Source organism: Telopea speciosissima, chromosome 9 (assembly GCF_018873765.1).
Source record: "Telopea speciosissima isolate NSW1024214 ecotype Mountain lineage chromosome 9, Tspe_v1, whole genome shotgun sequence".
Classification (NCBI taxonomy): domain Eukaryota; kingdom Viridiplantae; phylum Streptophyta; class Magnoliopsida; order Proteales; family Proteaceae; genus Telopea; species Telopea speciosissima.
The window spans coordinates 1,984,188-1,999,729 of NC_057924.1; the positions used below are offsets into that span (position 1 = coordinate 1,984,188).

The 15,542-nt window shown below is 36.6% G+C and overlaps 1 protein-coding gene and 2 long non-coding RNA genes across 4 annotated transcripts in view; 2 read left to right on the forward strand and 1 right to left on the reverse strand.

The window, feature by feature from the left end:
* Nucleotides 1–6,779, forward strand: LOC122639617. The gene is made up of 3 exons (XR_006329544.1): nt 1–12; nt 5,927–5,933; nt 6,688–6,779. It is a non-coding gene; the product is annotated as an uncharacterized LOC122639617 (long non-coding RNA).
* Nucleotides 6,319–15,542, reverse strand: part of LOC122639616 (protein ACTIVITY OF BC1 COMPLEX KINASE 7, chloroplastic-like) — a 22,950-nt gene continuing 13,726 nt past the window's right edge. For both annotated transcript variants that reach the window (XM_043832492.1, XM_043832491.1), the window contains exons 10-18: nt 15,299–15,469; nt 14,349–14,405; nt 14,119–14,202; nt 13,213–13,297; nt 10,815–10,876; nt 10,638–10,712; nt 7,583–7,687; nt 6,805–6,946; nt 6,319–6,662 (exon numbers count right to left, since the gene is read on the reverse strand). In XM_043832492.1, the coding sequence (XP_043688427.1) occupies nt 6,589–6,662; nt 6,805–6,946; nt 7,583–7,687; nt 10,638–10,712; nt 10,815–10,876; nt 13,213–13,297; nt 14,119–14,202; nt 14,349–14,405; nt 15,299–15,469 (855 nt within the window). In that variant the 3' untranslated portion in view covers nt 6,319–6,588. The remainder of the gene's footprint in view (nt 6,663–6,804; nt 6,947–7,582; nt 7,688–10,637; nt 10,713–10,814; nt 10,877–13,212; nt 13,298–14,118; nt 14,203–14,348; nt 14,406–15,298; nt 15,470–15,542) is intronic.
* On the forward strand, nt 7,955–10,577 carry LOC122639618. The gene is made up of 2 exons (XR_006329545.1): nt 7,955–8,253; nt 10,483–10,577. It is a non-coding gene; the product is annotated as an uncharacterized LOC122639618 (long non-coding RNA).

Below are 15,542 nucleotides of genomic sequence, written 5' to 3' on the forward strand. Positions count from 1 at the left end.
GAGGAGTGTTGAGTATAACTTTCGGACCCCTTCTGTAATCATTTTGGGAATGCTGCCTTTAGTGATTAGTGGATCGTTTCATCTTGGAGGTATAATCGCACTGCACCCGGTCTTCACTAATAAGGGGCGATTAAAGACCTTAAGGAGAGTGTCATCTAGATACGACTCGATCCAACTTTCTGTCTTCTTTGGCGATATTCTGCGAGTTACAAGTACGTATATTTAATTGGATATTTACATTTATATTTTCGCACTGTTGCTTATACTTTTATATTGTTCTACCCATAGTCCGGATCTAACATTTTTAGTAGTCCAATAAATTTTTGGTTACAAGAAAATAAGTGAATCTTTAAATAAACAACCGCAAAAGAGTATAATTTGTAGAATTTCATTGGTTAAATATTTTTAAGTCTTCTTTGACTTCTAATATAAAACCCATGTGAAAGGGAAAAAAAGTTAGGTAAAATTATTATAACAAATCAGGATTTTACTTGAAAATTTTCCTTTTAAGTGATTTTTACCTAGAAAGAAACCAAACCTTGGGAAAGGGATTTTCCTTTTAAGTGATTTTTCTTTATAGTCTATGCAAAACTATAACTTTTTGTTTTTCTTTGGTAAACAAACTATAATTATAACCTTATTTGGTCTACAAACATTTCTCGTTATGTGGAATATTAGATGAGACTGGAAATTTGTGAATATGTTGACCTTAAGGTATCCTACTCACTTGTTAAGTTTCAGTCAAACAGAGTTTATCAACAGTAAATTAAAAAAATTAGGACTACCAATCCCCTTTTGTGATCTTTGTTTCTTTTACTGATTGCCCTAAAATCTGTCATCCATATGCATACTCTCTCTCTCTCTCTCTCTCTCTCTCTCTCTCTCTCTCTCTCTCTCATGCACTGCATGCAAGGGTGCATCAGCCCATACGTAGTACAACTAGAATCCACACCTTTGTCATAATACTCTTGTGGTGGGCCATTATTTCCCTTTAACTTAAGCTGTGTTTGGTATGCATTCTTGGAATGCATTCTAGGTCAATTTCACATTCTTGAATGATAAAAACTATTATTTTTATCATCCGAAAATGCAAAATCAACCTAGAATGCATACCAAACACAACCTTAAACTAGATAGATAAGTACACTAAGTGAAATTATATAGCTGATAAAATTATCTGAGCTCCATACAAAGGTTTGAGTTTCTCTATTCCAGATTCTGGTGGTTTATTTGAAATTTCCCTAGCTAATTTCCCTACAAATACTAGAAAAACATCCATGTGGAAATATCCAAGACCACCTATCAATCAAGAGATTTTGAATTAACTACGTAATCATCCTAAGGCCACCACCTGCAGCCAATATTGTTCTCTTGGCCGGGCACCCAGCAGCAATTGGCCCTTCGCCTAGATCTTTCACTTTAGTTTAGCCAGCACACCCCATAGGTCTTAACTATATAAGAAATTAAGGGAAAATTTCATTGGGGGTGAGAAAGAAAAAGCAGTGAAGGACGGATTTTCTTTCTTATTATTTCCTTAACCAGTGGATGGATAGAAAGAAAAGGAGATGGACACCAATTCCCATGCAAGCCAAACGACGTACGCGTATCTTGTTGGAAGACCGTTATATATAGGAGTCTTACCAGTCTGAGAAAGAGAGAGAGAGAGAGAACACATAAAGGCCTAACAAGGGTGTCAAAAGTGAATCGAAACCGTAAGTTGAAAATCAAATAGAAACCGATTATTTAAAATAGAATAGTCTTGTGCCGCAGCGTAGCCTGTGCTCAGATACATGGGCTGTCCAGTAGGGGGTGGAGTGGTCATTTTGCTCATCTCCATGTGTCTAAATGCAACCTGCACTGCTGCACAGAGAACATTTGGCCTAGAAATTAATTAGTTTGATTTTTTTTTTGACTATTATATTTTTGGGAAGCAATAGGTACGTTATCAGTCTGTTGTAGAGATTGAGCTCCTCTACAGCGCAGGGGGAGGGCTACACATCTTGTGGCGTGACACCACAGTTCACCTTACATGTTCCCAACCTTTATCCTAATTTTTTATATCAGTTTATTTGTAAAATTGAAAATTTGCTGATTTCAAAATGATTAAAATTTAATAAACTGAATAAGAAATTGATAAATCAAACAAAAACCAAACTGAGTCTTGGTTGGACCAATCCAAAACCATTACTCCAGTAACTTTTCAATTTCTAGAGTATACATTTCTGTTCTATTGATTTTATAGATTTAATTTTATCAATGGTTTTCACTGAACTTGTGAAACCATATTCAAACTGAAACTGAATTCAAACCAGATACAAAACGAAAATCAAAGCGGATAAGCAAAATTGAATAATATTTATTTTATCATGAACCAAATTGAAATCAAACCGTTTAATTAGAATCGAACTGATATACACCCTTACATACACATGTATGTAGGTGTATGTCAATATATATGTATGTTTATTACAAGGTTCGACAGAGATTACAGGGCATGTGCATGGGCGGAGGTTCTACAAGTTTCAATTTCAATTTTCAGGAGAAGTATATATTTTCTATGTTATCCATGTAACAATGGAAGATGACTTTTTTGAAAATCGCAAAATAAATTTGAGTAATCTATTTTTATATTTTTTAATCTAAATTGTCTATTCCTACTCAGAGTTGGGAGAGTACATAATAATGTTTAAAGTACTACCGATACATATGCATGGAAAGGAGGACAATCATTCCCTTTCAGAGAGAATGGAGATGAATATTCTTAAAAAAATTCAGTGACAAGTCAGTCAGTGATTATATTGGAAAGCTTGTCTTTAATGTTTTTGTTAATCATGTTTGATGGGAAAGAAATAAAAGAATATGGGCCTTCTCGTTGCGCAATATAGAACAGATTTAGGAAGCCATTACTTTTGATATTAGAAATAGACTTTTCTCAATTCACTTAGGGTGTACACTTTAAGAAATAAGCATCTAACCATATGTTGAAACCTCCCTCTTATCTCTTCCCCCACCCCAACTTCTTGATGCTTCATCATTTTATGTTTGTTTCTTCTATCCATTCCCCACTTTTGTTTTTATGTATCATCAATTATTAGTTGTTTCCCCCCTCCCTAGCTTTTGATGTACCATCTTTGATTGTTCGATAGTTTTTCCCTCCTTGGCTTTTGATGTATGCCCTCTTTAATTGCTTGTTTTGATCTTGTCAGGGTTCCCCCTTAAGCTTGCCTTTTTGGGCTTCGATGTTGTATTTTGCTGTTTTGCTTTAATATATTTTCCATATACAACAAAACAAGAAAATCATTAATAGAGGAAGAAATATGTTTAATACCATCAATATCCATGAGAAAATAAATCAAAACAATCGATCTCTTCAGCATCTAACAACTAACGAATGGATTTTTCAACCTCAGAAAATTGATCAATAGAAAATAATGAAGTACAACCAATGTCCACTTCTAGATGTTGATTGAAATTTTTTAAAAAAAAAAAACCAGATTTTAAAGAAATCTGGGACCATCTCAATAATAAGTGAGAGTAAGGGTGTCAATTTGGGACTAGAATCGGGAACCATCTCAGAATCGTCCCGCTAAAACTCGGTATTTGACTGTCTCATTAATAAACGAGACGGTATTGGGATATGATTTTGATACCAAATAATAAATGGAACGGGACGGTTCTGGGACGGGATTCCCAATGGTACCAGTACCGAAACCATTTGTACTCTTTCAAAGGGTCTATTTCATGTTATTGTATTGAAGGTATATGGCAATAGTTTGTCCTCACTAATTCTTAGACTTCGTTCTGAGAAACTTACATGTGATCTTAGGGAGTTTGAAGAAGTAAAACCATGAAATTCATCTTGAACTTGTACTCTAAGTTGTTTTCTAATAATGGAATCATCTCGGAACCATTATAGTTCTTCTCCCTTTTTTGTCGGGCTTAGAACCATTTAGAAACCGGTACTGTCTCGTCCCGTTAATAATCATGATTGGGACTTAGGTTTGATCCGTTTACTAAATGAGACGGTACTGGGATTGGCACCTTTGGTACCGGTTCCGGTGTGGACCCGTTCCAAATATCGGGAACCATCCCAATTGACACCTTTAAGTGAGAGTAGTCATGCAGCTTGAAAATGAAAACTTTTATTAAAAGGACAACTAGAAAAAATCTGAAACACAAATGGATTGTGATGGCCAACTTAAACATGGAAGCATTCGGCCACTACTGTGAATACGTCTATCGGTGCGTTCTTTAGTAAGGGTGTTTGCCTGTTAATAAAAAGGACCCTTCAAGACGAAAGTAGTCTAGATAAAAAAAAAAAGAAGAGAGATTGGACTTAAGTTCACATGGCTATAGTTCGATTGATATCTTCTAAAAGAATTCTAAAGATTCTAATCTGATTGTAGGTCAGATGGTAGGGTACAGGGTTTAGTAATTGGTATCAGTATCGGTCTCGGGTTCTCGGCTGATATCAATCAATCCGGATTGGTCTTGTTTCCTTTGAAAAAATGTAATTTTTTTTATTATATTTTTATTCCTATTCATATCGATCCATCGATACAGGATCGAGCAGCAATCGATATTGGTCTCCATCGATACCGGTACAAATCGATTGATCCAGCCAATTCAATACTGATTCCTTAATAGTAGGGCACAAGGTCTTAGGTATAGGCATCGGTTCAATACCTGAATCAGTCTCAGCCAATATTGATACCGATTGATCGTATCAAACCAGATCGACTGTTTTGCCCCTTAAAATACCGAGACCTTGGTTCCTTGCACCATTTTATCCTCCTTACACCAATACCTCCACTACAATGTCGGTATTGGTATAGAATACCATATTACCAATATATATCAACCGATACGATACCAATACCTTGTACCATGGTCGGGCGTGAACAAGCTAATGACTGGTATATTTCTGAAACCAATAGTACAAGGAATCGGCTCGAAGTTTTGTAGATAATAATACACTTTGCCACCTATGTCGGTCGGTCGGGCCAAACAAAATAACCGCGGCAGCCCTTTTTTGTGTCATTTATTGCTGGCATGAAGCCAATTGAAATTGAAGATGGATAGATCAAAGGTACGTAGGGATGTAAACGGATCGAATTCGGTCGGATAGTGGCATTATCATATTCGTATCCGTTCATATTCGGACGGATTCGGATAATATCCTATCGGTATTCGGACGGATTCGAATAATTTCCGGATAATGATTTTTTGAATACAGGTTTTCCTAAATGGATATGAATACAGATCGAATACGATTTTTCGACTATCCATTGACATAGTTACCGTTTTTATGATGAAGGTTAGGGTTGAAACTTGAGAGCTCAGTTATTACCCTTTCTTCTACTCTTCTTAGTCTTTTATTCTCTTATTTTTTTTACTTTTGATTTTTTAATAGATATGTAATTCCATGTAGCACATTGCATAAAATAATATATATAAACCAATAACAAATCTAGAAAAAGAATCACATTATCTTAACTTATAAATTTATAAAAATAAGATAACAAAATCCAATAAGATAACTTAAAAGGATAGACAAACACAAAGTTATATTTCACATATTTTATTACCGTTGGACTGCTAAACGAGTCGGATAATAATCGATCGAATAGGGGGATTATCATATTCGTATCCGATTAATTTCGGACGGATTCGGATTCTTCTAAACAGATACGAACGCGGATCGAATACAGATTTACGAATATCCATTTACATCCCTAAAGGTAGGCATGTTAAATTAGGGCGGGTTCGGGTCATCTGGGTCAAACTTGCACCCCTATATTTTGTAGTAACTTAAATTATTATTATTTTTTTTTGGGGGGGGGGGGGGTAGTAGTGGATTTGGCTCCTATCCTGCAGTGGCGGGAGCTGGAGCATCCAGCCCAGAGCTAAACGACACCAAAAACAGGGGTGGGGTGGTCATTTCACAGGTGGGTCCCACCTGGGCCCCACATGTGAAATGACCATCCCAACCCCTGTTTTTAGGTGGTTTTGCTGGGCTGGACGCTCCAGCTCCCGCCACTGCAGGACAGGAGCCAGATCCAGGTAGTAGTTACGTGGTGTCATAAATATCTGTGATGTTTCTGAAATCACAAGACAGATCTAAACTGATCATTTTCATGGTTTCCGTTTATTTAAAACCTCTGTTTGTTCAGAGTTGGGAGGTAGACAGTAATGGCTAGAGTACTGGTACAAATGTATAGATATACATGAGATGCATTCCAATACACTAGGGTTATTTGATTGAATATAAAGATACAATTTAACAACCTAAGAGAGATCGTGCAAAATCCACCTTGGCTCATTTTCTGTTCTGGAACCTTTATTAGATCCCAAATAATTTCTTACAAAATTTCTTTTACATAATTCATTTTCTTACAATTTGGGTGCTGGGAAATGATTCCGACATAACAATAGTGCAGAAACATGCCCTATAGCCCCATACAAGCCTTACAATTTGTGTGGACGGCATGCACACACCAACAAACAATTTCACTGTTAAATAATTGGAACAGAAAATTTAGATTCACTATACAGGTAAGAGAGGTGCTTGTGCTTGCTGCAAAAGAGTTAAATCATCTTCTCAAATTTATCAAGCTTCTTCACTCTTTGCATGGACCTAATTAATAGTGTGAGGAAAACACCTGCAAATTATTTTGGGGGTGGAAGAGGGGAGAATAGTTCGTTAAGATCTACCATTAGAGAAATGGTTAATTTGGTACTGAATTCTTAACTAGAAAATGCTTTTGATTGAAAAAAAAAAAAAAAAATACAGATAAAACTTACCAGCTCCAATGAATGATCCATTCGCAATTACTTGGCTACCTTGGCTGCCAACTGTGATCCCAATATTTAGCAGGGTCCCACCAAAAACTGTATAAATAGTAGCCATTTGAAGTATGGTTGCCTTTCGAGCAGCTCTTTCTGACTGATGAACAATGATTTTGAAAGCATCGGATATATTATGTTGTGAAATGAAAACTAAAGAATAAAATACAGAATGAAACAAAATGATCTAGAACAGAAAGTTGGAACATGAGAAAAAGTAAAAAATGCCCCTCCCGGTAAGGTTTCCTTCATTTGTTTTGGAAAATTTTCAATTAAACATCGTTACATTGCAAGACATGCAAGATGTAAATGTCTTCATCAGGTCTTCTGTCACCAATCACCTTATGGGTCAAGGCACACAGACTTCAAAACCCAGTCTTGGTGCTGACCTTGGTGCTTTGGTAATGATGGCTGGCCATCACCTTGGCTTGCCTTGGCACCATAATGATTTTGGTCACGAGGACTCCCTTTTTCAACTCTGAACAATGAGCCCATTGTACTAATCTCCCATTACAAAAAAGTTTTGATAAGGGATCTGAACCTCATTGCTTATGCTGAATGGGAAGGAGTCCCAAAGGAGATCTTGGATCCAAGATTTATAATTGAATTCTACCAGAAAAGGTCCACACTTGACTTCGGCAGTCAACCAGATTTTCTACTATTTTACAATAATTAGTAAAAAACTATCATTCTATTTGTTTAACAATAATCTAAAAAGTTGAGAAGTCTAAACTACCTCAAGTACCCTCACTCGGAGTTTTAAATCTCCTGACTCAAGTTGTTTCACGAATTCCTCTATACGCTGGACTCTGTATGGCATGGACATGGTGTACGTTCTAGCCTGCAATTAAACATAAAACAGTATTTGTACAGACATCTTACTGAAAACATGGACTAGAAAGCAATAAATAAGAAGAGTTACAGGTAGTCTTTTGGAACAGGGGCTACAAGATCTGTATAGCCTGGGGACCCAATTACTAACATTTGTTTTCTCTTCAGAGGATCAGGACTCACAGCTGGATGGATCCATAAGATTCTGAACACCAAGAACTGGCCTAATAAAAATTTTATTTTGAACATCTGGAGAGTATGCATTCTTTTTGGGACCTTCATAAAGCTTTACTAATTTTTCTTTTCTTGACAATTCAAATAAATAAGAAATGTATTATTGGTATTTCTTATTCAAGCAGATTTGCCACCTGCTATGGTAGGTTCCAATCCTCTTCATCAGACATGTTATACCCGGTATGTTACTAGACCATTCCATGAATCTGATTAGAAACTCAGAACCCAAGCCATTTGCAAAACTCATATATATGTTTCAAATTTAAAGAAGGATTCTATTAATAATTAAATATCTGTGATGTTATTTCCATGTTGTGCATCTTAAGCTAACAAAACAAAGTTGTGGTTAAGAATTATTACATGGAATTTGCACATTTTAGAGAGAATATGAAATAATCTGGATAGATGAGTTAATAACTGACACACAATCCAAATAATTTAAGTTGTGAATCAACTTGGGTTGTTTTTGCCTTTTACAATCTTGATAAATAATCTGCATGATGATTGACAATTGGTGGATATATGAAGAATACTATCATACTAAAGCAATACTTCTGGGAGTTCAGGTTCCTTTACCAACCTCTCATGTTTGTTGCATTTGTTTCCTGCTTCAGTCTTCCAGCCCGTATATGATTAGATATTTTACATGATATATACCATGTTGTCATTGTTGTGTTATGATGTGAAAGTAAATTGAAACCTCACCTGAAGCTTGAATAGGAACAGTAGGCCAACTAGAGAAAAAAGGCTGGACCAGTAGGTTAAACCAGATTGGCTCTATGCATAGTTACAACAGATAACATAACAGATAAGGGAGAAAGAATGCTAACCGGTGCTGTGCCTCGGCGTGTACCTGCGCCAGACACAGCCCCAGAGCGAAAAGACTGGCGCACCCTTGGTCCTTTCCGCCTTTCCAGGGGGGTGCGCCAGTCTTTTCGTGCTGGGCTGTGTCTGGGCACAGGTACACGCCGAGGCACAACACCGGTTAGCGTTCCTTTTCCCACAGATAAATTACATTTTAAATCATAGAAACTCCCGTAGGTGGGATCCATTGATAAAGTACATTAATGATTAAACTATAAAATACAAAGTTTTGTAAATAGAGATTTTAATAGTTCCTTATACTGCACATAGAGTAACAATCCTTTCGAAATTCAATAGGGTTATATATAAATGTTTTCATCCTGTTTTTGGTAACATGTAGCCTTAATAGATTATATGACTCATATAGTTGAGCATAAATTGTATAACTTAGCATGTATTTCTCCTCACAAAAGCCATAGCACAAGTCTCATGCAGAATAAAAAAATGTTGCATTTTGTGCATGAACCCCGGCACTCCACACATCTATTGCACTCTTTTTGCAATATAATCGAACTTCATCCTATGTACCTCATCTTCTATTTAGATCTACAACAGATTAAAAATCTTTACACATCTCACTCACTTCTTTATAGGGAAAACACTAGTATGGGATCCCGGTTCAGTCCTTGCAACAAAATCAGAATTCTCAATAGACAAGATTGCATGGAGGTGAGAAAACTAGAATTGAACAATTTTAATAACAAAAGAAGTAAGACAGAAATAAGAGAGATATGACCAAGGATTCTCACCAAGGCCTAGGCTAGCATCTCACTAGGCTCCACAGCATCTCACAGCTATTGTCATAAAACCAGAAATTTCGTTCAACTTTTTAGCTATTTCTCAAAATGTTTATAGACAGCCCTTTATGAGTGGCTGGGAAGGTTTTAAACTCTCATTGGGGCTTCCTCCTAGACTTAATGGCCTATACATTTCCAAGGACTTACATTGGGATTGTTTTCAAGATATTTAATGAACTTTACATTTTAAAGGTCTTTAACAATTAATAATGAAACTAACCTAGTGACATCCCCAAGACTTCACAACTTCAGAGGACTAGAATTAGTATGGGCCATTTATCCTGCATATATGGGCTTTCAAAATAGGCCCATTAAAATAGAAGACAAAAAAATTCCCAGCCCATTACCCATATAACCTATTAGGCTACTTATTTAACCTATTTAGACAAGAATTTGGGCTTGTTCCGGCGTGAATACTTGTGATGGAACCTCTCTTGATCTACATCGAGCTTACAATGGAATTATATCTAACAAGAAAGTTGATTCATATTAGAAGTGCTTCCTAATTAGCTTAAGTTCTACTGTAAAACACTTGGATTATGCACATACTACAAACATTCTCAAAACCAATAACTACTAATGTTTCATACATAACATGCCCATCTTTAGTATATCGACTAGAAGCATTAACTAAACGGTGCTTTGATATTTCTCTCCAGTTTTAGAGATAATAATGGCAATTCCATTTCCATCTACACAACAAGGTCATTTTTTAAAGGTAAGTCAACTAAGATAATCAATAAGTTAAATTGATCTCCTAATTAATAATCCTAAAAGAGAGTGAAGCATAGAAACTTCTATGTCCTAAATAGGCACATTCACATCATCTGGACAAAGACAAGCAGTAATAAGAGATTACTAACTGAATACGAATAAGAACAACAAAAAATTCTGTATCCGTCAGAGGAAGATTTTCATTATAGAATTATCATCTATCAACTGTCAGAAATATTTTCACCATAATATGAAAGAGACTAATATATATTATAACGGCCATCCATTTCTTAAAAAAAAAAAATCTAAACAAGGCTTTGAAAGAAAAGAAACGAGTGGAAAAAGAAGTACATCATTGGCTTGTCTCCTTATCTCCTCCACAAGTTGTGTTCCAGAACGTTGCTTCTCTTTCAAGTCTAACAACTCCTGTAATTTGCCAAAATATTAGAGATAGATTTCTTTGGATAATAATGTTGCTAAACTTAGGAAAAAGGTAAGCATCACGTTTGTCAAGTAACACACATTTACCTGTGCATAAGGTGCAGCAATCTTCACAAAGGAAAATTCTGGATCTAGCGTGTAACCAATTCCTGGACCAATCATTGTTAGAGTTGTTAGAATATTTGTTGTATAAGGGTAGTTCTGTCACTGTCTTGTTATAAGACATTACTAAGTTGTATTTCTTCTTTCTTGTTCTTATTTCCATTTACCTCTCTAGGGAGGTCTGTGTAATTTATAGAAGTTATTAATGAAGCTAATATGTGTGTTGAGAATCACTCAACACACAATCGATTCTCTCATTTCTCCTCTCCTCTCCTCTCCTCTCTTCTCTTCTCTTCTCTTCTTCTTACTCACTCAACTCTTGCTTCTTGTTCTCTTCCTTGAATCAACTTATTTGTACATTCCAACTATCATAAGAACCCAAATAAGTTCCTAGCCTTGAAGGTCTCGTGCCGATCCTGTTGTTCCTGATTGTGGCCTCTAAATTGTTTGATTTTTATCAAGCCAAGTAATAATTTCTTAAGCACCTTATACTCCAGATCCTCTGCTACTGCATTGCAGGGATTATTACATAAACCCGATCACAAGCTTGATAAAAGCATCTATTGGTATTGTAGGAAATACGACTGACTATCAGAAGAGTTTGCCTATGTGTATTTAATTACAACTCTAAGGATGCCTTGGATTCTCATGACTGGCTCATAGGGATGATCCAGATTCTGCGTCACAAAGGATCTGCATCCAATCCTACCCTAATATTTAAGCAGTCCAGGATACAGATAAATGAAATAGGTACATGCATGGCATAGTCATAAGTTCAACTCATTCATTATTCAAAATTTCAAATGGATGCAATTGTTTAACTCTAAAACCTCTACCAAACAATGCATATTCTCAAATATAGTGTAATCGGTTTCTAGGTCACCTAAGAATTAGGGTTCAGAAGTCCCAGAGAAATCCAGAGTCGCATGAAATTAAGGAACCATATTTAGGAGAAAACTTGTTAATGCAGTTAAAACAGATCAGATGAGAAAGAACTTCTGGTCGAGTAGTCTAAACAGGCAGTAGAATATTCCAGAAAAGTTTGAAAGTAATCTGAAGGTTAGAGTTATAAATATTTAAGAACTTGGCACAAGTAGGAAACTTGAAAACCCAGGGCAAATAGTAAATTTGATGGCAAGGCCTTAGGGTAAGGCTGCATGCATATGCCCCTCCCCAGACCCTTCTGTAGCGGAAGCCTCATGCACTGGGTACACAGTACGCCCTTTATGAATCTTTAAACAGTAGCAGGCATCAAAATCAAGAGATCAGTTCCAGAAAATCAGGATTTGAGAAATTGAGTTGCAGTAGGATTCTAGCAATTGATTGGAGAACTGAAAACAAACAAAATCTGAAACTGAAAACTAGTTAAGCAATTAGACAGCAAGTTTCAGCAGAGTTTAAGTAAAGATTAACTCAAAGATATGAACCAGAATTAATCAGAAACTGAAACAGAAATTGCTAACCGAAATAGAATCACAGGACTTAAGAATTAGAGAGATCTGACCTATATTAATTGGAGAGAAGGAGAATGGAGATTGAAAAGATAAAACATTCAGGAATCCACCTGAACACAATCTAGAATACACCAGATTCTTGCAGAATCCACAAATGCCAGCTTGAATCTAGAGACCATAGATGCCAGCTTGAAATCTACGGACCATGCTTATATAAACTTCTGTAAGCTGAGTCAAACACTGAAAAGGAAAGGCTGGAACCAATACTGACCACACAAGGAATAAAATAAACAGAAACAAAGACTGACTAAACTCTCCAGCCGCAGGCTGTATTGGAGAGTCCTACCTTGATTCATATACTAAAAAAATAAAGAAAACAGTTATCAAGGACTGGAATTGATTACTCCTATTCCAGCCAACTAATAACAATAAAATAAAACCCGAACTGACTGGAATTCCTCCCCATCATCCAGTTATTAGGGAAGTCCTAAACTGATTCAACCACTTAAGTAATAAGAGAAATAAAAAAAATAAGAACCCCACGGCTGGACTAGACTTGAGCTGGAGTTGTTGGAACAAATTCTGGCCAAGCTAGGCCCAGACTAAAGTATTTTGGTTCTGGTTCTGGTTCTGGCCGCAGGCCTTCTTTTTCTTCCTGGCACAACTGCTGGTGCCCAAATACTGCATCATAGTCAGTCCAAGGGCTGGCCGAATTAATGGTCAAGATCATTGCAAATGCATGGATTCAGACATCAAACCAGAAAGTCACACTTGGGCTGGTTTCGACTACGTAAAAACATGGATAAAAGTGGTATCCCCCAACATAAAGATATAAAACCTACGCATGCATGTGTCACATAACTTCAAATGAGAACCAGAAACACATTCAAATCCATGTTCAATCCTCAGATACAAAGGCAAAATTGAACCTTCGAGGGTTGAAAATGCCCTTATTACAAAGGTAAATGTGGAGGGGAAGCGGAATGGCTGATCTGTGGCTATTGCAAATAAATCCTGCAGAGAAAACCACAACAATTATGCATTTGTATGGACAATAGTAGGGGCAATTTCAATGACCAAGGATAAAATCAGCAAATGACTATCTCGTGTGTTCCATGACCGGCAATACAATGAAGAAAAAAGAGGAAATGCAAAGGTACTGGTAGATTGATTATATTCTTATGTTTTTTTGTGCTTGCTCACTACAGTTATCCACAAAGACAATAAATTATCTCATGAACAAAAGATGTATGAATTTGTACAATGTTATCGTATTCGCTTCTTGATCTTATGTTTTACATCAATAAGAAGTAGAGGTTCTAGTTAATAAGGTTCTCTGTCCCAATTAATGGAAAAAGCAACCAAGCCATGAAAAGTTTAATGACCTTGTAGCATATATGACACCGATTAGTTTATGTTTCAAAAATTAAATCAGGTTTAACAAAATTGGTCTCTGCTGATAATAATTTTATGGGGGAGCGTTCTCTATGGGGGAGCACAAGGGCCATGTGCGCGCGCTGGCATCTCAGGGGGCGGAGCAGTCATTTCCCCTTCCACTGTGTCTGGGCGTGGCCTGCACCCCCTCCCCCCCCACAGAGAACATTCTCCCTAATTTTATTTGAGTGTCACCTAGGTGTTCCAGCTCAACACTACAACCTCTGTAAATGGAAATCTTAACAAGTGGGAAATAGTTTATGAAAACTAAGAAAGCAAGTCCAAATTTGATCTGTATATTAGTATTATACAGAGGAGACATAGAAACATCAGTGCGTCAGTTTTTAAATTAATTCAAACTTATGTTCTGATGCCAAAGTGATATGTCAAATCTTGCATACCTCACCAATTGCGGCCAAAGTTTGCTGCTGATCTGGTGTCTGACTTAATAAATTGTCCAAGAAAAACTGCACAGACCTTCTCACCTGCATTATATTGTAAATATTTGTTAGAAACAGACACGGGACTGATGGGTAGCCCCTTCACCCATATTTGCACAGAAAAGCACAAAACTTAAATTGCATTTTGATTATTCTTTTGAATTTAATAGATGAATATCAAAATAGCATACCGATGACATGTCTCCCGTGGGCTGGAGAGCTTCAAGATCTATCAGTCTTTGCATTACCTGCATGGTGGAAGCTCCTTAGTTGAACTCAATACTGCAAGGCTTTCAACTTATTTGTGCTTCTTTTTGGTAAGTAAATGATGAACATCATATTCCAAAGTATGCATCTCATGTGAATGATAATGTGCTCATTTCTTAATATATAGAGGTAATGTAGAAACATATATATCTGCTGTGCAAAAAATACTCACTGATCCTTACAAATTTGATTGGCATCAGCTACACAATCCTGTTCCTATGCTCCACTACATTTAATCCCTTTTGCTGGGACAATAGAGCAAAAAAAGGCCCTTATTCATAACAAATGAGGGAAGAATGTTGTACTAGTGCATCCACATGGTGGACAAGAAAATGCACCGCTGCATGTTCTGGTCCAGAATTGCTTCATGAAAAAGATTTAAGTACCTTTCCACTGTATTATAATTGTCCATTTATGATATGAAAACAGGAGCTGTATGTACAAGCAGCGAGGTGGAACCTACCATGAAATAGCCCATCCATATAGACGTCCTTTTTATGGCATAGTGACCACCTAGTGGGCCGTCCAGCCATGAATTACAGCTCTGGTCGTCCTACCATAAATTACACCTCTGGTCGTCCTACCACTCTCCCAACACTTGTGCTGGACCATACCATCAATGTGCTGCTGTAAAGTCTCCTAAGCAAGGTTATAAATCTCTAAGGATTTTTCTCAAAGCAGTTATGGATGATGTCATACATCTGTCTAATGAGTACCCACAACAAACATTATTTATGTAAGCATGAAATGCAAGACATAGCAATCCAATTCACGAATATTGACTTTGTATAAGATATTAATGTCTACAAATTCTGATGATCAATTTGTTAGAGTGAACTAAGAATATAACCATAGTAAGAGATGAAAAGTAAACCTTTTTTGCATCCTTTTCATAAACTGCATAGAAAAGATCAAGCAATCTTTCCCGAGTGAAAGATTTTATCTCCCCCATCATGCCAAAGTCATAGTAAATGAGTGTTCCATCCACATCAATAGCAAGATTTCCAGGATGAGGATCCGCATGAAAGAAGCCAGTCTTTAGTATCTGAATTAGCACCACATAACAGCATTAATGCACAACAATGGTATCCACCAGATAATCTAATTAAAACATGATC